Source organism: Dromiciops gliroides, chromosome 3 (assembly GCF_019393635.1).
Source record: "Dromiciops gliroides isolate mDroGli1 chromosome 3, mDroGli1.pri, whole genome shotgun sequence".
Taxonomy (NCBI): Eukaryota; Metazoa; Chordata; class Mammalia; order Microbiotheria; family Microbiotheriidae; genus Dromiciops; species Dromiciops gliroides.
This window is the reverse complement of record NC_057863.1, coordinates 649,765,809-649,789,069: the sequence shown is the minus strand read 5'-3', so window position 1 is coordinate 649,789,069 and position 23,261 is coordinate 649,765,809. Positions and strand designations below refer to the sequence as shown.

Below are 23,261 nucleotides of genomic sequence, written 5' to 3'. Positions count from 1 at the left end.
GGGCCCTCCCAGCCCTGACATTTTCTGTTTTAAGGGGCCTCCCTGTTCTGCCATTCTATGGTGAATCTTAAACTCAGCTTGTTCAAACAGACCACATTCTCTCCCCCTCCCCCATACCCAAATCCACTCCTTCTCCTGATTGTTCCTGTTTCTCAGGGATGCCACCTTCCTTTGAGTCTCTCAGGTTCACAACCTCAGAGTTGTCCTCAGCTCTTCCTCCTCCCCCACTTATCCAGTTGGTTGCCAGATCTTGTCATTTCTAACTCCCCAGCATCTTGGTTCACACCCTTCCCTCCACTTCCATAGCCACCACCTAGATGCAAACCCTCAACCCCTCCCCCCTGGACAACTACAACAGCTTCTGGACTGGTCCCAGCACCTCCCATCTCTCCTTTCTCCACATCCTACTCATTGTCACCAAAGTGATCTGACCACGTCATGACCCTGCTCCATAAACTCCAATAGCTCCCTATTACTTCTAGGGCAAAATCCTGCACAACTGAGCCAGCCTCATTATCCCAGAGTCATTACAAGCCCACTCCCTGGCTACCCCTCCCATGTCACAGAACGGGCCTGCGCCTTTTCTCTGGGGAGCCCCAGGCCTGGAGGACACTCCCTCCTCCCCTCCTCCCTCCCCTCTCCAGGAGGCCCCAAACTGCCTTCCATTTATTTGGCATTTTACCTGCATACCCTTCTACGGAGCCATGACGCCTCTCCCAATGGAATGTAAACGCCTTGAAAGATAATGGTGTTTATCTAGTGCCTTCTATGGCCAGAAACTGTGCTACATTTGATGCGCACAACAACCCGCCCATCCCATTCCTATGCCATTCTAACAGTTGAGGAAACTGAGGCAGACAAGAGGTTAAGAGACTTGCCCAAGGTCACACAGCTAGTCAGTGTCTGAACTGAGGAGGTAGAAGTGAACATGGAGCTTGCTAACTCCAAGCCCAGCACTCTATCCACTGTGCTTTATCAATTGATATGTGCCGAAGGGGCCTGTTGGTTTGGACATTTGCTGTTTTATGCTCTAAGGTTCCCCCCCAGCTCTAAAATGACTTGTTTTAGAATCTTTTCTCTCCCAGCTTTGACCTTCTGGCTTCCAAGACTCCTTCTAGCTCTGACCCTCTACACTCTCTAGCTGCTTCCCTAGCCGCTATTCAGTATTCTTAGGGTCCTGTCAACTCTGGTTTCCTATGAATTAAGGACCTTTTGCATTTCAATATTCTATGTTCTGAGGTCTTGCCTAGCTGTGACATTCTGCAAAAAAAAAAAAAGGTAGTCTATACATTCACACAGAGACACATAGATTCAGATACACAGACCTGGGGGATATCAAGAGATGTCCCCCACACCTGCCCCAGTCTTCATTCTCATCTCTCGAGGGGACCTTCTGTCTCATGATTGGAAAACCATGGGTGAGGGTGAGGGCGTAGAGGCCGAGAGAGGAAGAAGTAAGAGGAGAATGAAAGACTTGATTATGGGGCAGGAGGTACCTATGGGAGCATCCTCTGCCCCCCCCCAGGACACAGAGACAAGGAAAGAGAAGAGGCAGGACTGGGAGAGGATGGAGGCTCCCTAGGATGCAGAATTGGAGGTGGGAGAGAGAAGTAGACAAAGAGGGGAAGCAATCCGGGATGGGGAAAGCTGTAGTGAGAGACATGGGCCCGGGGGGAAGGAGACACAGGGAAAGAAGGTGTCCCTAAAGAGAGAGGGGTTGAGGCAAGACAGAAAACAAGAGAATAAGAAAGATGCTGAAGGGTGGGGAGAAGGGAGAAGGAGAGAAATAGGCAGAGAGATAAATAGAAAGGGACAAAGATGGGAGAAGAAGGGACACACAGACAAGGCACGGGGGAAGAAACAGCCAGTGAGACACAGACTGAGATTGGAAAACAAAGGAAAAGACAAGAGAGAAAGGAGCAGAAGGATGGATGGGAATGGGAGAAGAGAGAGGCCACAGTGGAAAGGGAGGGAAAGGAGAGAAAACGGAGGTTCTCACCCTCCAAAAGGGTTAACCCTGCCCTTACCTGGGGCCCCCATGCCGGAGTCCGCCACGCTGCCCCGGCTGGGGGCGGAGGTAGACAGGAGCGAGGCTGGGGTGGGGGGAACAACTGTGTCATCTCCCCGCCCCCTCCCCAGGTCCCAGGCCCTCCCCACAGCCAACCCCAGGACAGGAAGTCACCCAGAGAGGAAACCACAGGGGCAGGACCGCCCTTTGGGGAGGGAAACTACCCCCCCACCACACACACGCAAACACACACAAACACACGCCCAACACCAAGACCAGACTCAGCACAGCTTCAGGGGCCCAGAACCCAGGTTATCATAACCCCTCCCTTTGGGGGAAGGGGATGTAGCTGGAACACGACGCCTGGGAGGCAAGAGACGTTCTGTCCAGACACTGTCCCTAATTCTCTGTGTGATCTTAGTCATGCCCTCCGTGAGCCTCAGTTTCTCCAACTGTAAAAAAGAGAGGCATGGACTGCATACCCTCCAATGTCCTTTCAAGCTCTGACCTTCTTGGTTCTAAGGCCGCTCTGGTTCTAAGGCCTAAGGTTCCACCCCACCCCCCCCAGCCCCAGTTCTAATGTTTCATGTTCCAAGGGCAAAGCCCTTCCAGCTCAGTCATTCATTGCTCTAAAAACCCTTCCAGCACTGATCTGCCAGGGGGATAAGAATTGCTGTGTTACCAGGAACAAGTTCTTAACTTTGTCTGTGCCTCAGTTTTCCCAACTATAAAATGAGGTTGAGAGGCAAGATCAGATAGTGGATAGAGAGCTACCCTCAGGAAGAGAGAGAGAGCTGGCTTCAAGTCCTCCCACCCCTGACAAGTGTGACCCTGGGCAAGTCAGTTATCTGTTCAGGGCCCATAGGCAACATGCAGAGCAGGTGTTTATCTGCCTTGGGAAAAGGTGACCCTTACCAGGAGCATTTTTTTAAAAAAGCCAAGTTCAGGTCAAAAAGGAGGAGGGGGGTCGTTGAACTTAATCATGTCTGGTGCCCTCTTGGATCTGGTGTATGAAGGGGGTGGGGGAATGTTGGCTATCTGCCCGGGAAGCACAGAACACTTTGTGTCTGTGTGTCTGTGTGTCTGTGTGTATGTGTGGGAATGTGGGGGAGCCCTGCACTTCCCAGTGCTGCCCACCAGAGGGCGACCACTACCTGTTAGTGTCCAGCCTGGCCTGGCCTGCAGAACTTAGCTCTCCACCTCTTCTCCATACACACCCAGGCAGGCATAGCCACTCTCCTGGTCCAGTCTGGAGACCAGTGAGGAGGGGACAGGGAGAGGTCTCTGAGGGTCACCAGGAGCCTGGCTCCCCAAGAGGAGGGGCACACCTGGAAAGGAAGCTTTGCTAGCTTGTCCGGGCTAATCTCCTGTGACTGGCCAAGCGTGCATCCTCCAAGCTCAAGGACAGCTCTGTCCCTGACTCACTGTGTGACCTTAGACAAGTCCTTTCAGTCACTTCAGTTACCCCATGCATGAAAGAGAAGGGACTGGCTTTAGCAAAGGAAGACCTCTTAGAGCTAAACATACTGGGTTCTAAGGACCCTCCCAGCACTGACATCCCCTGTTCTAAGGCCCTTCTGAACTCTGATATTCTCTGTTCCAGCCCTGTGATCACTTATGATCCAGGATATGTAAAATGAGGGGGTCGGGCTCTCAACGTCCCTTCCAGATCTAAATCTGTGTTCAGATGTTTCACTGAGTGACTTTGGGCAGAAGTCACTTCCCCTTTCAGAGCCTTCCCAGAAAAGGGAAATGACTTGCTCATGGTCACATCGGTTACAGTAAATGACAGGACCAGGATTTGAATACAGATCCTGACTCCAGATCCACCTCTTTCCACTACACCGCACCCCCTCTAACTCCACTCTGGTGCTAAAATCGGACTCGTCCTGGCTTAGCTCAGACGCCCTCTTTTCTGGGCAGGCTCTGCCTCGGCTGGGCCCCTCCTGGGTTGTATCTCTTTCTGATGGATTCTCTCCCACTGGCGTTCCCTGGACCTCACACTGCTGTACCTCCACCTACCTAACATCCTTCCCTGAAATGTCCTCCCCACCCTTCTCGGATTAAGGAAGCCAAAGGAAAATCTGATAGTGGGACTGATGGGGACAAACGATGGGGAAAGCCAAGAAGAGAACAGGAAGTGTGGGAGCGGGAGACTAAGGCCAGGGAGGAATGGACGAAGGTGGGGGGACGTTGGATAGAGGTCATTGCCCCGTGAGAGGGGGAGATGAGATTCCCTTGGATGTGTGAGGAGTGGGATGGGGAAGGAGTGGAGAAAGGGGAGTAGGCTGGCACAGAAAAGGGATGGAGAAGACAGGATGGCAAGCAGTAGCGATGCTGGGTGAGGAGAGCCAACAGGGCGTGGGGAAACAGGTAGGAGGCAGTACAGGACAGGGGAGAAAGGCATGGAAGGGGGCACCCAGGGGCGGTCAAGGTGGAGGCCTGAGGAGAAGAGTCCAAGGAAGGAGAGGCCTGGGGTCAGGGAGGAAGAAATTGGCTGTGCTGCTGAAGCAGGCGCTCAGAGAGACAGAGAGGGCATTGGGGAGCAGTGGGGAGCCCCGAGGGGCGCGGGGGCCAGGCGGTGGGGGAGGCCAGGCCGGGCTCAGGGCTGAGCGGTAATTAAAGGAGACGGCTGGGGCTCCCCAGGGCCGGCGGGGCCGGTAACTGACACGCGAGCTCCATTGCTTCGTTCATATTTCTCACCGGATCGATACGTTTGACTCCCGACAAGACAATAATCGCTTGTACGCGGCCGGCGAGTCGATCAAATACATTATTAGAGCTGGGTCCCCCGGGGCTTGGGCGGGGGGTTGGGGGGCGGGGGAGCCGCCAGCCGCGGGGGACGGCCAGAGTACCATTCCTCTCCCGCTGGGCGCCCTCCCCCTCAGCGCCCCCAAGCCACGATTCCCGGGGTCCCTATGGACTGTGAGGGCAGACCCCCAGGCCCGGGCCTCTCTCCATCTCTCCAGCCTCCCCCAAACTGGATCTTCAGTTTTGGGGATCGCTGACGCCTTTTCAGCCTCCTCCCTGACGGGCTCCCCAGCCAGAGGTCTCTTCCTGTCTCTTCACAATGGTCTCCGGGCTCACTGGCTCGCTGGCGCTAGCGCTCTCACTCTCTCTCTCTCTCTCTCATTCTGTCTCTCTCATCCTCTCTCTCTTTCCCTCTCATTCTGTCTCTCTCTCACATATTTTCTCTCTCTCATTCTCTCTCTCTCTCTCTCTCTCTCTCTCTCTCTCTCTCTCCCCCCCTCCCTCCCTCCCTCCCTCCTTCCCTCCACTGTGTCCTAGACCATGGATAGCTCTCCTTTTCTCCCATCTCTCCCAGGTATTTCTCTCCCCTTGCCAGCCTCTCCCTCTGATTTCTCCAAGCTCTTGAGTTCTCTAATCTCCTCCCCTATCACACTATTTCTTGGACTCTGGGTCTCACTTTGCTTCTCCAGCCTGCACTCCTGCCACCTCCAATCTCCTGGACTCTAAGCGTCCCTCCCTCAGTTCCCCCCGCCCCCCAGACGAGGTCTTTTTCTGCTTTTCCATGTTCCTTCCTTCCAACAATTTCCCCAGCTCTGGGTTCCTCGTCCACTCTCTCCAGCCTCCCCACTATAGTCTCTGCTGTGGATTCTTCCCCGTGATACTCCCCCAAGGTCCTAGGTTTCTGTCTGTCTCTGTCTCTGTCAGTCTCTCTGTGTTTCTGACTCCTTGTCTGTCTCCCTCCCCTACTGACTTTATCCCAAGGGATAAGAGAAGGAAGTGTTGTTCAGTGTCCTGGATCTGGAACCAGAGTTAGTCTCTCCATTTCTTTCCTTAATTGGCTGTGAGACCTCGGGGACTTCATCTCTCCTTTCTGAGTCTTAGTGCCTTGAGAGAGTGTTATACTTGTAGTCAGGAAGACTGGGGTTTCACTCTCATCTCAGAACACTAGCAATGCAATTTGGAGCAAATCATTTCACTTCCTCCCAGTCTCAGTTTCTTCCTCTGTAAAATGGGAATGATAATAGATCTGTAGTGCTGATATCTCACACACCATGGCTGTGTGACCCTCTAAGAAAGTCGCTTAACTTAGTGCCCTAAGAAACTCTAAGGCTGGAAGAGAACGTCAAGCAGGAGCTTCCCCATCTAGGAGCTCCTTATACCAATGAAACCATAGATTGAGTCTCCACTTCTGTTTATCTCACAAGGTTCAGAGGTCTGGAGCTGGAAGGAAACTTAGAGGCCACAAACTCTAGCCCCTTTACTACAAACAATAAGTAAACCAAGGCCTGGAGAGGTCAATATGAAGGTCACACAGGTCAGAAATGGGAGAAATGGGAAGGAGGAGGAGCAGGAGGAGGAGGAGGAGGAGGAGGAGAAGAAGAAGAAGAAGAAGAAGAAGAAGAAGAAGAAGAAGAAGAAGAAGAAGAAGAAGAAGAAGAAGAAGAAGAAGAAGAAGAAGAAGAAAGGAGAAGATGGAGGAAGAGGAGGAGAATTTGAACCCGGGTCCTTAGATTCTACAACTAACACTTTTCCCACTATGCCAAGCTTCCTCACTGTTGTGAGGCTCAAAAAAAAAAAAAGAGTGTATTTGAATGGATAGATATAGCATTTTGCAAAGCTTAGGATGCTATATCAATGCTAATTACTATTCTCCATTGCTTTCTCCATCCACTAGATGAGGGGGTTAAAAATGATCCTCCTTCTCAACTCCAAGTTCTGTGCCAGGGTCTACTAATAGCGAACCAATAGGGACCTTGAGGGTCCACTGCACAGTTTCTCCCTTCCCTACCTGACCAGAATGTATGAGGGGGTAAAGCTTCTTAAGTGGGGAGGTCAGGAACCCAGCCCCACCCCCCTGCTCTTCTGCTCTGAAGGCAGCTCCTAGGCCCTTGGGCTGGAGAGTCTGTTGATTCCAGAGGTCCTGAGTGGATCCTGAAGTCCACTCAGTGATCCTGAGGGAAAGCCCTTCATGCCCTCAACATTCACAGTCCTGATAGCCTGAAACACCCTAAAATGCCCCTAGTGACAGGGGGTATCAGAAAGGTCCATCAACATAGGAAAAGGACACCCAGGATAACCTCTCTAACCCACTGTGCCATCTCTTCATGGGAAGAATGAAGGGGACGCTCAGTGAGTGTTTCAGAAGACCACAAGGAGACTATCCTCAAAAAAGGTCAAGGGGTGACCCTGAATTCTGGATTTCCCTTCCTTTCTCTGCCACTCACCAGCTGAATGATCTAGGAAATACTCTTTTCCGTGCCTCAGTTTCCTCATCTATTAAAAACAGGATAATAATACCTGTGCTGTGAGGGAGGGAGGCATTTTATAAACCAAAAGTCATACAATAAGAAATAAACTCTTGATCCGGAGTGACTGCAATTTCTCTCTTGTTCTCTTCCTACACATCTCCCTGTTCCTTCTCCATATGCTTTGTTGGGGGCATTACCCTACTCTTGCCCACTAAGCGTGGCATGTGCTGAGGATACATCTTGGGCCCCTTGGCCACTCTCTGGATCCCTTGGTGAGCTCACTAGCTGCCAGGGATTCCTCAAGGCAGATGACTCCCATCTTCCCCACACCAGCTAGCTGCTGGACAGTGCCACATGGATGTCCCATAGGGCCCTAACCTCGATATATCCAAAGCAGAATTCACTTTCTTTCCCCCAAAACCCATTCATCCTTAAAACTCCCCCATTCTTGTTGATGGCATGGCTATCCCTCTAATAACTCAGGTTACAGCAAAGTCATCCTTGACTGTCACTTCCCATATCCAAAATCTTATGGATTCTACCTCCATGACACCTCTCAAGCTTGCCCCCTTCTCTTTATTCATACCCACCATCTCAGTTCAGGGCATCGTCACCTCTCACCTGGACTATGGCCGGGCACAGTGTCCTAGTGGTCTCCCTGCCTCCTGCCTGCCTCCCTCCCCTGCCTCCTGGTATCTCTGGTCTCTTCCTCTCTTCCTTCAATCAACCTCCAAACAGCCACCGAATTGATAATCCTAAAACCCAGGTCTGGCCATGTCAGTTCCTTAGACAAGACCCTTAGACAAGACAAGATTCCTATTGCCTTGAAGATAAAGGACAATTCAACCTAGAAGTTAAAGCTCTCCACAGTCTGGCTCCCAGCTATCTTTCTCGTCTGGTTTCCACATTGCTCCCCTTTGACAATACCCCATGGCAATCACACTGCCCCACATCTGAAAGGGCACCTCCTAGAATCCCTAGCTTCCTGCCATAGCATGGCTCAGGGTTGACTCTTGCACGAGGTCTTTTCTGATCTCCACCCCTGTTTGGTTACCACTCTTACCCTCTGGAGATTATATATTGTTTGTAATAGTATATATTTGTATATATTTACTGATACAGTAAAATCCTACACTGTGCTTACTGACAAGATCGTAGATCTAGACCTGAGAGGGATTCAGATTTCATTCTGTCCAACACCCTCAATCACAAATAAGGAAACGAGGCAGAAAGAGGTTAAGTGGGTGGTGGAGGTTCACACAGAGGGTTAATGGCAGAGAGTTTGAACTATCTTCATGATTCCACATTTCATTCCATGGAATCATGCCCTCTCCCTCACTCGTCCACATGTATGTTGTAAAATAATAATAATAACTAGCATTTATATAGTGCCTACAATGTGCCATATACCATGCTAGGCATTTTACAAATGTGATCTCATTTTGTCCTCACAATAGCCCTGGGAGGTGGGTGCTATTATTATCCCCATTTTAAAAGTGCCATCGGGGCAGCTAAGTGGCACAGTGGATAGAGCACCGGCCCTGGATTCAGTAGGACCTGAGTTCAAATTCAGCCTCAGACACTTAACACTTACCAGCTGTGTGACCCTGGGCAAGTCACTTAACCCCAATTGCCTCACCAAAAAAAAGTGCCATCAACAACAGAGGTTAAGTGACTTGCCCAGCCAGGGTCACACAGCTAGTAATTATCTGAGGCCACATTTGAACTCAGGTCTTTCTAACTCCCAGCCTGGTACCCTTTGGGCTATGGTGCCCCCTAGCTTCCTCTGTTGTCCCCACCTCCCAAAAGAATGTAACTTGTTAAGGGTAGAGTTGTTTCTTCATCTCATAGTGCCTGGCACATGGTAGGTGTTTCTAAGAACTCATTGTGGATAGATCTGGTTATCTACAAATTTCTAAAAATTCTGCTGTTAAATAAGAGACCTTTTCCTTACCACCCCATAGGGGAATCCTAGACTATCAGAGTTGGAATGGAAACTTATCTCTAGTCCTGGCCTGGGTGACCTACCACCTCTGGGAGTCTCTGAATTGTATCTTTTTTTTTTCGGGGCAATGGGGGTTAAGTGACTTGCCCAGTGTCACACAGCTTGTAAGTGTCAAGTGTCTGAGGCCAGATTTGAACTCGGGTACTCCTGAATCCACGGCCGGCGCTTTATCCACTGAGCCACCTAGCTGCCCCCTCTGAATTGTCTCTTTAGACTAAATATCAGAGCTGAAAGGGCCCTTAGAGATCATTTTGTCCAACTCCCTAACTTTTCAGATGGGGAAACTGAGGCAAAGAACAAGCAAGTGACATTTCTGATGTCCCCTAGTGGGAGTCTAATCCCAAGGAGGAAGCAACAGGGTGCAATAGGAGAAGGAGGGAATTTCGGATCAGAGAAGTTTTTTAATCTTACCTAATTAATTACCTGTAATATTCTTGCCTTCTCTTGCCTGTAGCTTCCTCCTCTGTGAAATCTGGGTTGGGCTAGGTGGCAGCCTAGATTCCTACTAACTCTACATCTATGACTGATGGGGGAACATGATGGTGTGAAAATGGGGCTACATTTGGAATTATAGGTCCTGAGTTAAAATCCTATATTTGCCTCTGACTGTCTGTGTGACCTTGGGCAAGTCACTGACTGCTAGGCCTAGCTATTCACATCTGTAAATGAGGGGGGTGGACTGTAACCTGCTCATCTTTAAAATGGGAGAATTGCATTTACTGACAGAAAAGTGATAGACTTAGGGTGCAGGCTGAGACATCTGTTTTGGGGACATGTCCAATGCAGTAATTTGTTTTGCTTGACTTGGCATATTTATTACAGTGGGAAGGAGAGAAAATAGATTTTTGTTCATTGGAAAAAAATTACATTAGAAAAAATAAAATGAGGGGGTGGGACTCCATCCCCCCCCAAAACCATCCCTTCAGTTGCAGACATGTGATCCTGTGAGCTTGAGGCATGTGGGGATTGTCTGGGAAAGAAAGAGAATAATGCCCTCCTCTCCCTCCCAGAGCACCGAAACTGGGGAGGAAGGCTGAGGCCAGGCTTCTAAGGAGGTGTGGGGACAGAATTCTATCTGCTAAAGGGAGTCAAGGAGAATTTCTGATGAAGGCCTGAGGACTGAGCCAGGTTGCAAGCAAAGGAATACAGGGACCCCAGGTAGGAGGGAAGGGAGGGGCAGACAAACAGCAGCTAGGTGGCCATTGAGGAAGTAAAGAACAGTATGGCCAGGAGAGAATAAGGAAGCTGGGCTTGGGGATGAAGATGAGGAACATCAGTGACATGATATGGGGCAGGAGGATGGGAAGTTAGGAGGTCAAAACAGATAATCACACACACGTGAACACACACACACACACACACACACATCTTAGAAATCCCAGCCTCTTAGACTGAACAATATCCCAGAATGAAAATCACACTCTTAGGAAAGACAGCATTTCAGCACCTTGGTCAGAGGTGCCTGGCTCCCCCGGCACAGAGCCCACACCACAGTTACCACTCACTCCCTTGGACAGGCTTCCAGGACAGAGAAGCCAAGGGAGTAGGAAGGCTGCCCACAGTGAGAAAGGCCCCACCAGAACACTGGACCCAGCACACTCTGAAGGTTCTGGTCATGGTAGAAGTACCAGTGTGCAAGGCAGAAAACCTTCCAGTCCCAGCTGAAACCCTGGGCTAGTCCCTCTGCCCAGCTCCAGCTCTGTTTGGTGTCAGAGCTGGGAGGACCCTTAGAACAGGGAATGTCAGGACTAGGAGGGCCCTTAGAAAAGGGGATGTCTGCCCTGGAAGAGAATTTAGAGATTGTCAGAGCTGGGAGGGCCTTTAGAACAGGAAATGGCAGAGCTGGGAGGGCCCTTAGAACAGGGAATGGCAGAGCTGGGAGGACCCTTAGAACAGGGAATGGCAGGACTAGGAGGGCCCTTAGAACAGGGAATGGCAGAGCTGGGAGGACCCTTAGAACAGGGAATGGCAGAGCTGGGAGGACCCTTAGAACAGGGAATGTTGGGACTAGGAAGGCCCTTAGAACAGGGAATGGCAGGACTGGGAGGGCCCTTAGAACAGGGAATGTCTGCCCCAGAAGGGAATTTAGAAAGAGATTGTCAGAGCTAGAAGGAACCTTAGAACAGGGCATGTCAGAGCTGGGAGAGGCCTTAAAACATGGGAATGTCCTGGCCAGAAGGGATCTTAGGCTTAATCAAATCCAGCCCCTCGTTTGACAGAATAGGCCCCTGGAATCCTGAATGGGGCAGGTGTTTGTCCAAGGTCACATGGTTCTGGCAGGCTCAGAACTAGAATCCAGCCACCCTCTCAATCCAGAACATAGAGATAAAGGCAGGGTTATGGGAGTAGCTAGAATGGATAGCTCCCAATGAGAGACAGGGATGGACGGGGAGTTGAGGGGACAACAACATCCAAATCAGGGGAGACAGAGAACAGAGCTTCAGGGCACAAAGGAATGGAAAACCCAAAGGAGGAGTATTCGGGCCACAAGGAGGGGCATGGGCAAAGGAGAACAGTGTGTTGGGGGAGGGGGCTCAGCACTGGCCACAGAAACACTGCCTTGGGTTCCCCTCCTCGGCACTTCTTGCCTCCTTGGTCAGTGCTCTCCTGGGTCCTGTCTGAGCCCTTGTCCTCCCACCTCTCAGCCCATCCCTCTTTCCCAAACCACCTTCCTGGTCCCCAAGAGTCCCTCTTTGATGGCCCCACTGCCTTTTTCTCAGGAACCTGCAGGATGGGGAAGGGGAAGCTGTGGGGAGTGGGAAAGAGGAGGAGGGAGTGAAAGGCCCATTTATGAAGTGCTTGCTGTGTGCAGAGCAGTACGGACACAAAAAAGGGCCAAAGGAGCTCACAGTCTGAGGGGGTGCGGTGGAGGGGAGAGCATGCAAAGGAGGAAGTACAAGCTATGGAAAGGCAACCTCGGGGGTCCCCAGTGAGGGGAGGCACTGGCTAGCATTAGGGGGATTGGGAAAGGCCCCTTGCAGAGAGTGGGATTTTACCTGAGACGTGCAGGAAGCCAGGGAATCCAGGTGACAGCCCCAGGGCCCTGGAATATAAGGAGGAAGAGGAGGAGGAAGATAGGTAACAAATACAGCTGATATTGGGGGTGGGGACACAGTGGGGAGTTCAGGACCTCAGGGACCGGAGCGGGACCACAGGGTCATAGACTGGGAGCTGGAAGGACCTCGCAGGCCCTCAAACTGAACCCTCTCATTTTATAGATGAGGAAACTGAGGCTCAGAGAGAATAAAGGAATATCCTCACCATCACACCGCAAGTAAGTGCCTGAGCAGGGATTGGAACCCAGGACTATTGTGCTCAGAGCCCGGGCTGCCTCTCTAAGTAAAAAGAGAACGTTCAGGCACGGAACAGTCCCAGATCCCTCCATTCCAGCAAACTGGCTCTGGGAGCCCGGGTGGGGTAATTTATCGAGAACATGGGGAACAAGGGGGAGAAGGAAGGAGAGAAGGCCTGGTTAACAAACCGGGCTGGTATCTGGGGGCCAAACCCAGAGCCCCAAGTCTCTGGAGTCTGTGGGCATAGGGACACCTACATGACTTATCGAGGTCATCAAGGCTGGGATAGAAAAGAAAGGAGCCCGGCTGATGGATGAAGATGCTGTTGTGGACCATGGCTGGAGCGGGGAGGGGGGGAGGGGGGGAGGGAATTACCAGCCAGGCCAGAGTCCCCGATCTCTGGAGTGCAGCAGGCCAACTGTGGGGGAGGGGGTACCTAGGTAGCTTATTTGAACACAGATTAGGAGAGAGGAGGAGGAAGAATGAGTGATGAAAGGAGCCGATGCTAGGAGGGTCCCAGGGCTGGAAGGTCTTGGGCTACCCATGGGCATAGGGAGGTGAGAACCTCAGAGTCTGGGAGTCCTTGAGTCAGCCATGGCTATGGGGAGCAGCAGATGCAGAATACGCAATCCAGGAGAAGGGAGCTAGGAGGAGGAAGCCTGTGTGATGGATAGAGGTGACTTTGTGGGGCAATAAGGGGAAAATGACCAGTCAGGTGGTAGCCCCAGGGCCCATGAGGTCTTTGGCCAGCTATGGGTGTAGGGGAGCCTTGGGTAGCTTATCCAAGATACAGGGACTGGAAGAGAGGAGGAGGAGGGGGAGGGGGAGGGGGAGGGAGGGCTGGGTGATGGACGGAGCTGATATTGAGGGCTGCTGGGGGGGAGGCGGATGGCTGAGAAGCAGGGGGGGCCAGTAAAGTGGGGGTGGGGGGGAGGAGAAGGACCAGGCCTCACATTTAGCATTCAGGGCAGTTGACAATAAAAATGCTTTATTGCCAAGAAACTGGATCGATCGCGGCTGGAGGGGGCCGGCAGGGGGGACGCGGAGGGCTCGGTGTGAGAGCCGGCCAGGCCTCCTCAGAGCCTGGCCACAGCCGCCTGCCCCCCTGCGCCCCCCCCTTGCTGGCTGTTGCCCTTTCTCTCTCAGCCAGCCTCGGCAGCTTACTTCCCATTATATTTTTTCCCCCGGCTTCTCCCGCGCCAGGGAATCTTCCCCCCCCCCCTTCTGAAACTCCCTGCATTGGTCAGGCTGAAGGCTGGGGACAGGGGCAGGTAGATGGGCTGAAGACTCAGAGTGCACCCGCTAGCCCAAGGAAGGGATGGGCACTGCAGGACTGGGGCCTGTGCCCAGCCCGGGATCCGGGTCTGAGGGGACTCTTACCCATCCCTTCCCATTTTCTTTGTCCCCCTGACACTTCCAACCAGGGAATCTCCCCAAATCTCTGCCCTTGAAACAATCCTTTCCCTTGACCCTACTAACACAACCCCCCACTAGAGGGTCTCCCCAGACCTCTGCACATGCCAGGATTTACCCCCTGCCTCCTACACCTGTCCCTGTCTCTCTTCAATCCATCCCACGCTTTTTCCCAGAGTTGTTCTCCCAAACCCTCCTCTCACAACCAGATGGTCCCCCCAGCCTGCCGCTAACCCCACGGTCATCTGTCCCCAAACACTCTTTTTTGCTCCCTTGAGCTAACCCTAGTCCTCACTCCCCTCCCCACCATACACACCCCTATGTCCCCCCTGGTTTACTGTTCAGAGTCGCCTCCCCTCCCCCTCCCCGGCCCCTGGCTCACTCCCTGGACCATTTGGCCGATGGTCAGAGCTGTCCATCACGTCACTGGGCTGGCGGGCCCCAGGGGACCCAGGCAAGGAGTCCGTGGGCCCACCCCCCTGAGCCCCGGGGGGAGGTGGGAGGGGGAGAGGGGTCGGGGGTCAGGATGAGGCCCCTCCACTGGCAAGTCCCCTCCCCCTCTAGTAACAAAGGGAGCTGAGGCTGGGGGCTGGGACCAGGCTTGGGGGAGGCCTGGGCTGGACCTGCAATGAAGCCAGGCCAGGGATGGAGATAGACAGCAGACATTCCCTGTTTCATTTCCCCTTAAAGAAGAGAAGGGTCCTAAGAAAAGTTAGGATTGGGGTGTCCTTCTAAGAACTCCCCACCCCTTCTCGAAGTGTCATCAACCCCTTTTGGTGACCCCTGTGAAGGGGAGAAAGGAAATACCCCAGAGAAGGAAAAAACCAGCCCTCAAAGGGAAACCCCAGACCCAGGCCAAGCTGGGGGGTTTCTGCTCCTACTTTAATAAGGCCAGACCCCACAGCTCTCGCTAGGGATAGGGGGCTTCCAGATCACCACCTACACCTACCCTGTATTAACGACATGACCCCCCACTAGAAGAAGGCACCGGCCCAGGCCAGCCTGACATGTGCTCGGTCCTCTGATGGGACTGTGACTTACAGGGGCACAAAGCCCTGAGAAAGGGAAGAGAGGGCAGAATGAGAGAGACACGAGAAAGAGATGCTTATAGTGAAAAAGGAAGCGCAGGAGAAATGGAGAGCCAGAGAATGGGACAGAGAGTCCTGGAGAAGCCAGAGCCGTTGAAAGTAAGACTAGCAGGCAGGCAGGCAGAGCTTCCCCAAGAGGAGAAGGGGAGTGAAGTGAGGAAGCCAGGGTTCACACTATTGTTCTGCTTCCTGGCTGTGGGATCCTAGTCCAGTCACCTGCCCTCATGTATCAAATAAGACACCTGCATTCAATGTTCTCTGGGGTCCCTTCCAATCTTGACCTGCTGGGAAGCACTCCCAAGGACGCGCATCATTTCCCCACTCTACCTTGGTCTCTTCCCATGTAAAACAAGGGTCTTGAAGACCAGCTGACCTCTACGATCTCTCCTAGCTCTGAATCCATATTCTATGGTCCTTAAAACCACTCGAGGCCATCCCATTGAAGGCACAGAACAGGATGACCCAACAGGACCGGATCTCACTTCTGCCACCCTCAGGGAGAGGGTCTGAGACCTTGCCCCCAAAGCGCTCTTCCCCAGCCCTTGCCCAGGGAAGGCAAGGGCACAAGAAGGCTTTTCCCCCAAATCCCATCCAACAGAGCAAGGATGGAGAGTAAGAGAATCGGGGAAGGCTGCGGGGTTAGGAGGGAGGGGGCAGCAAGAAAGGGGGAAGGAGAACCCCACAGCCTCACCTGCTTCTTCGCTCCCTCCCTTCTTGACTGTTATCTCTCTCAGTCATTCCTTTTCTCTTGGCTTCTTCCTATCTGTCTCTGACTCTGTTTCTCTCTATAAATATCTACCTATTTTATATGTCTTTTCTTCTCTGTCTCTTTGTCTCTCTTTGTGTCTCTGTCTTTCAGTCTCTTCCTCTGTGTCTCTCCGACTCTGTCTCTCTCTAGGTGTACACACACACACATACACATATATGTACACATATATGTCTTTTCCTCTCTGAATCTCTTTGTTTCTCTTTGTATCTGTCTTTAAGTCTCTTACTCTCTATCTCTCTCTAGATGTTTCTGTCTGTGTCTGTCTCTTTGTTTCTATCTCTGTCTCTCTGACTCTCTGACTCTCTGTCTCTGTCTCTCTGACTCTCTGTCTCTGTCTCTTTCCTTCCACCCCCATCTCCATCTCTATATATTTGTTTTACTCTCTGTTTTTCTCTTTGTTTCTCTCTGTCCATGTCTCTCTTGGTCTCTGTCTCTGGTTATCTCTCTCCATGCTTTTCCTCTCTGGCTTTCTTTGTCTCTCTCTCTCTCTCTCTCTGTATCTTTTTATTCTCTCTTGTGCTCTCTCTCTTTTCCCCTCTCTGTGTCTCTGTCTGCTGTTCTCCCTGTCTCTCCCCCCTCTGTCTCTATTTCTCTCTGTCATTCTCTCTCTCCCGCTGTCTCTCCCTTTGTATGTTTCTCTCTGTCTCTCTATATATACACACATATATATATATATATAATATACATATACATATATATATATATATCTTTCCCTCTTTGTCTTTCTCTGATTCTCTGTCTCTCTCTGTCTATGTCTCTTCCTCTGTCTTTCTTGGACTCTCTGTCTCTGGTTGTCTCACTCCTTTTTCTCTGTCTCTTTATTCTCATGCTCTTTCTCTTTCCCTTTCTCTGTGTCTCTATCTGCTGTTCTCACTGTCTCTCCCCCTCTCTGAACCTCCTTGTCTCTGTCTCCATTTCTCTCCTCTCTCTCTCTCTCTCTCTCTCTCTCTCTCTCTCTCTCTCTCTCTCTCTCTCTCTCTCTCTCTCTCTCTCTCTCTCTCTCCCAGCTCTGCTATCGACCGGGGCTGTGACATGGTGGATCAATACAGCCGGTTTATAAAGCCCCTGCCTCTGGCTGCCTTTCTCTGCATCTTGGGCTCTGCTCCCTGGCTCCCCGATACCAGCCCCCTCTCCCAGACTGGACCCCTTCACCCCAGGCTGGAGCTGGGCCCTTGGAAGGACACCAGGGACCTCAGGGGTCTCCCAGCCAGGAGGAGGCGGTGAGTGTGGCCTAGGCCTGGACCCTGATCTGAGATGAGGACACTCCCAGGGGGTTGGGGGAACAGGGCAGAATCCCCAAGCAGAGATCTTAGGAATAGAGATAAGTCTGATTGGGGGTAAGGGGCGGCAGAGATAGAGAGACAGAGATAACATGAGGTGGGTGGGGAGGAAACAAGAGAGCATTGAGAAAATAAACCTGGGGTTGGGTGGGGAAGAGGTCTGAGACAGAGAAAGAGAGAGAGAGAGAACATGTGATAGAAAATATTCTTGGGAGGGGGGAACTGAGACGGATAGCCTAGGGTTAGGCTGAAGAACCAAGCCTGCCCCGCCCTTCCCCCCATGTTCCATGTGTCTGTCTGTCTGGCATCTCTGTATCTCTCTGCCCTACTGTGTGGTTCTCCCTGGGTTGTGAGTTTGGGTTTGTGGTGTATGTGTGTGTGTATGTGTGCGTGTGTATGTTTGTTGGCCCTGACAGCTATGTCCTTGGTGGGGGAAGGGAGTGAGGGAGGGCTGCGGCCCCATGGTCTGTCTGCAGCATGGATGCGGGTGTGCGTAGGCGTGAGCAGGTGTGGGTCGGTGACTGAGGTGTCTCTGGGTTTCCATGTATATGTGTGTGTGCCCATATGCCTCTGTGATGGGTGTGACTGGGTGCCTGTCTGTCCTTCCGTGTCTTCAGCGACCATACATGTTTTGATGTGGTGTATGTGTGAGAAACTGTGTGTATTTCTATGTATGTCTCTCAGTGACCGTATGTGTATGTGGGGGGTGTCGGTGTGTGTCTCAGGGGCCACATATGCATTTCTGTAGTTCTGGGTGGTTACGACATGTGGTTTCATGTCATGGTGATCATGTGTGTTTCTTCATGTACTTGTGTACGTGTCAGTGCCTATGTGTGTTTCTGCATGTGTTTTAGTGACCATGGGATGTGTATAAGAATAGGTATAATGGTATGCGAACACACACACACACACACACACACAGAGATCCAGCAGAGGCTCTAAGAAACTCTGGTGGTCCCTGTTCTGGGCAGGCCCTTGCACACCCATCCACATACACATGTGTGTGTATAGAGACACACACATATGCTCACACACTCCCAGACAGCCTCAGCGCGCACACACACACACACACACACCCTCTGCCCGGACAAATGCCTGAGCAAATTCGCCAAGCGACCTCCATCCGTCCCTCCCAACCCCCCCAGAGCCCCCCGCTCCCCCTCCTCTTCCCTCCCCCCCCCCCCAGCAGCACGAGTCCAGTCCAGCCCAGACAAAAGCAATTATTTCCGAGGTGGGTGTGAGACACAGGGAGAGACACAGAGAGACAAGGGGAAGGGGGGGGGGGAGTTGAAGAAAGAGAGAGATACAGGGAGATACAGAGGCAGCCAGAGACAGAAAGAAACAGAGACAGATACATGGTAGGAGATGAGAAACAAGAAGGGACACAGAGAAGAGAGGGAAGGAACAATGGAACAAGACAGAGAGATAAGAGATAGAAAAAGAGATGGAAAAAGAAGACAAAAGAGAGAGATAGAGACAAAGAGAGACAGAGACAGAGAGAGAGAGGAGAGCAAGTACAAGAGAGAGAGAAAGGTAGGGAAGATACAGGCGCGCCAAGTTGAAGGACTGAAGAGATAGGGGAGGAAAAGGAGAAAAGGAGGGGGAGAGAGACCCAATGGACAGAGAAAGAAAGAAAGAGAGGGGCAGGGAAGGAGGGGGGGCGGGGACAGGGGAGAGATGGAGTGAGACACATTCAGAGGAAGGAAGCAATCAAGGGAGAGAGGGAGCCTGGCCAGGACCAGAGACAGAGACAGAGCAGCTAGAGAGAGAACAGCTAGAGCAGAGGCAGGCGGATAGAGAGAAGCCAGAGACAGGAGGAGGTCAGGGGGAGAGCCTCAAGTGTGGCTGGGTTGCACCTTTCCCCTCAGGTGTCTGAGGAAAAGTCGTAAGAGATCTGAGCCCCTCCCTGGAGCCCCGGGAGTCTAGGCCACCTCAGCCAGTCCAAGAAGGTGGCCTGGGGTGGGGGATGGAGAGGGGAGTGAAGAGTGGAAGGACCAGCTAGGAACAGAGAGAGGGGGCCACCCAGGGGCTGCTGGGACTAGCTTGACTGAAGATGGGGCAGGCGAGAGATGCTTGTGATGGGTGCATGACTCACTCAGAGACACCCCCCACAGACACACAGAACACCCCACACACTCACCCCTGGAAAGTGAGGACCCTGCCCAGGACTCGCCCAGACCCTAGCACTTCAGAGTTAGGGCCTTGGCAGGACCAAGACTTCCCAGGGGCACCCTGCCTGCCCCCCCGGCCCCCCTTCTCCTCCTGCTTCTGTCTTCCTCTTCCTCTGGCTCAAACTCCCTCTCCATCGATCGCTCAGTCTTCCCCTCTCTTGCTGGCTCCGTCTGTCCCTCACTCACTGTGACTTTCTGTCTGTAATTCGCCTTCTATTTGTCTCCCTCCCTGTCTCTGAGCGTCTCTCTTGCTGTTCCTATCTTTCTCCATGTCTTTCTGTCTCTTTCTGACACTCTCTTTGCTTGTCCCTGTCTCTATCTCTCTGTCTCTCTGACCCTGTGCCCATCTTCTTCTACTTTCTTGTCTTTCTGACGCTGTCTCTTTGCATCTTGTCTGTATCTCTCTGGCTTTGTCTCTGTCTCTTCCTGAATCTCTGACTTTCCAGCTAATATCGTCTCTGCCTTTAGCGCTCACTGTCTCTCATTGTCTCTGACTTTGTTTCCATCTTTCTACATCTCTTTATCTCTCTGACTCTTCATCTCTGACTTTCTTTCTGATTCTGTCCCTATCTTTCTTTCTCTTTCTGTAACTCTCTCCAGCTGACACTGTCTCTGCTTTCTATCTCCCTGTGTCTCATCTCTCTGATCTTGTCTCTCACTGATCTGCTCTATTTCTCATCTCTGACTTTGAACCTCATCTCTGCCTGTTTTTCTTAGTCTCTATGTCTCTGTCTCTTTCTGTCTCTGTCTCTGTTTCTGTCTCTCTCCGTCTGAGACAGAGGTCTCTGTCTGTCTGTCTCGCCCTTTCATTATGTTTCTGTTCCTCTGACCTTTTTTTCTCTTTCTCCATGTTTCTCTCTGCCTTTGCCCCCCTCACTCTTTGTCTCCCCTCCTTTCTCTCTTTCTCCTTCCCTCTTCCACTCTCTCCCATAAGCCCTACTATGAGCCCTCTCTTCCCCAACAGACCCCAGCCTTTCCTAGTAGGACACCCTACACAGTCCCCATTTAGTCTGTCACCCTGGTTTTGCCGATGAGGAAATTGAGGCTTGCCCAAGGTCACACAGTGACCCAAGAAGCAGGGCTAGGATTCAAACCCAGGATGTTTAACAGAAAATCCAGCATTTCCCCACTGCACTGTGGAAGAGAGAAGGAAAAGAGACAGAGAGGAACATGAGGTGAGTGGGGTCAATGGGAAGGCAAGTCACATTTGATTGGGGTCCAGGCCATGAGCTAGGATCTGGGGAGCCCTGCTGTCCCCACCAAACAGGCTCTCCAGACACGGGTGGATGGAGCCTGCCAAACAGAGTCAAGGGGAGACACTGAGAGCCCCCGAGCCTGTACCCTGACCATCCCTGTCCAGAGACTGGTCTCCTGAGAACATTCTTTCCCCCTGGGGGCCCCTGGTGTGTTTATCGGGAAGGGAGCGAGATGGTTCTCTGGACCACTCACTGCCCATCCACATCTGCCTCCCTCCGGCTATTTCTCCCAGTGCTAGAAGAAGAGACTGGATCCCCAGAAAGGCCCTGGCTGGAAGCCTCTTCGGCTACTCCAACATCCTTCAAGAAGATCCCCCCACACACATCCCTCTGCCCACCCCTCCTATCATCTGTGTCCTTGCCAATACAGCTGCAACCTATTGCCCCAGGCACCTGTATGCCTTTGGCCAACATCTGGAAGGCTTCCCTTCCCAACCCCCAACCCCCATCCCCCAGTCTCCCCCTCCAACACAGCCATAGCCTGAATATGACACGGGACTCCCTTGCCATAGGCGGAAGACAAATTGCACATCTGTAATCACCCCCCCATGACTTATTCCTTCCCCAGAATGAATCAAACCCAATGCCAGACTTCCCCCCACCTCGAGGGTCATGGCTGGGGGCCATGGTCCACATCTGTATTACAGAGCCACGGCCCTAAGAGCATCTCAATAAACACAACTAGGTGAGAATCGAGAAGGGCACATGACTGTGCTCTGCTTGTCTCATCTTCCTTTGACATCTGTGGCATGATCTGTATTTTCTATCCCAGACCTCAAACCCCAGCACCGTGAAGAGTTCTTCACATCAGGGAATGCCCCTCCCAGCATGGGGCCTCAATCCCAGTGCTGACATTCCACAATTTGGGAATCAATCTTGGAGGAAGTGACCTTGACCCATGTAAGGAACTCCTCTCTCACGACTAACAAATTACCTCTGGTTCTAGACCCAACACCTTCTTTCTCTGGCTTGGCTCTCTCCAGAACCAAAACTCACCCCCACAAGGCTAAGATGTGGATCCACCAAGAAGACTGAAAGAGATGGGCCCCAGGGACTGAATCCCAGAGACTAAAAGTGGGCAGGGCTCCTAGGACATAAAACAGAATTTCTGGGGCTGGAAGGGCCTCTAGAACACAGAATGTTGGGGTGGGGGGAACCTTAGAACATGGAATGTCAGACTAAAGAGGGACCTCAGAACAGAGAGTGTCAGAACTGGGAGGGCTGTTAGAACATAGGTGGTTGGACTACATGGTCTCTATTGTTCATTCCAGTTCTGACAGGCATGTTCTGGGAAGGAAGGCCCTTGGAACACAGAATTTCAGAGAAATGGAATATTCAGAGAACATGGAATAGCAGAACTGAGAGGGACCTCATACAGAGAAGGCCAGAGCTAGAGTGAAGGGGCAGGCCTAAGAGGGCCCTTACCACTTAGAAGGGCAGAAGTGGGAGCAACCTTAGGAAGGAGAACATCAGAACCTTTGGAATGTTGGGTGTCAGAGCTTGATGGGCCTGAGAACACAGAACATGCGTGTTAGAACTGAAATGGACATGAGAGACTATGGAGTCCAATATCCTCCTTTTAAGTCAGAGGAAACCAAGGCCCAAAGAAAAGAAAAAAAGAGGAAAAAGAAAGAAATTGGCCCAAAGCCACAGAGCAAGCCATGGCCAAAGCTGCCACTAGAACCCAAAGCTGACTCCCAGGGCTCTGTCCCAAACGCCAGACTGACCCTAGAGTCAATTTGCAGCCTCCCAAAGGAGACAACATTGAGGACAACATGCATTTTGGTAAATAAATTCTGCTTTGTTTGTTGCCAAATCAATGACACTGATTAGTTGATGTCCACACCGTGTACACTGACCCTGAAGACTGATGACAACACATCCTTCAACTTACTACCTTCCCCCTGACTTGAACCCTGTCCTAGACATAAAACATAACCAGGATTTTAATCCCATCTTTATATTCAGTTTCTTCATGAAAACTGCATCATGGTTTCCAAAGCCCTCAATGGTTTTCAAAGCACTTTATACTGATTAGAAAGCCCTCTACTATTTGCAAAGCACCTTGTAATCTACAAATCCCCTACAATTCACAAAGCACTTTACAGTTTATAAAGCCCATCCTTAATGGTTTACAAAATGGGTTCTACACGCAATGAGAGTTCTCTAATTTATGAAGCCCTCCACAGCATTGCAGAGCACCGTCTGGTTTACAAAGCTTTTATGATTTTGTAATTGCAGTGCACAAAGTTCTCTGACATTTACACAGCCCTCTATAGTTTGAGCATATACAAAGGTCACCAAAGCTTACAACATGCTCTACAATTCATAGAGCCCTTGCTGCTCCCCTTTCTCATCCATTACTGTTATTTAGCAGGACAGCTAGGGGGTGCCATAGTGCATAGGGTGCCGGGCCTGGAGTCAGGAAGACTCATCTTCCTGAGTTCAAATCCAGCCTCAGACACTTACTAGCTGTGTGGCCCTGGGCAAGTCACTTCACCCTGTGTGTTTCAGTTTCCTCATCTGTCAAATGAGCTGGAGAAGAAAATGGCAAACCACTGCAGTATCTTTGCCAAGAAAACCCCACAAAGAGTTGGTCATCATTGAAACAATAAACAACAACAACAAACAACTGGTATTTGGGCCTCACAAGAATCTTGTGAGAGAACCTTAAGTTTTCACCATATTACCCAGGAGGAAAAAGGCAGCCCAGATTTCCCGGCTCCTAAGGCAGAACCTTTTACAGAGAACTCACCCTG

At 51.5% G+C, this 23,261-nt stretch overlaps 1 protein-coding gene across 1 annotated transcript in view; it reads right to left on the bottom strand.

The window, feature by feature from the left end:
* Positions 1-23,261, bottom strand: part of POU2F2 (POU class 2 homeobox 2) — a 64,544-nt gene that overhangs the window by 24,568 nt on the left and 16,715 nt on the right. The window contains exon 3 of the mRNA XM_043992486.1: positions 12,229-12,275. Within this exon, the coding sequence (XP_043848421.1) occupies positions 12,229-12,275 (47 nt within the window). The remainder of the gene's footprint in view (positions 1-12,228; positions 12,276-23,261) is intronic.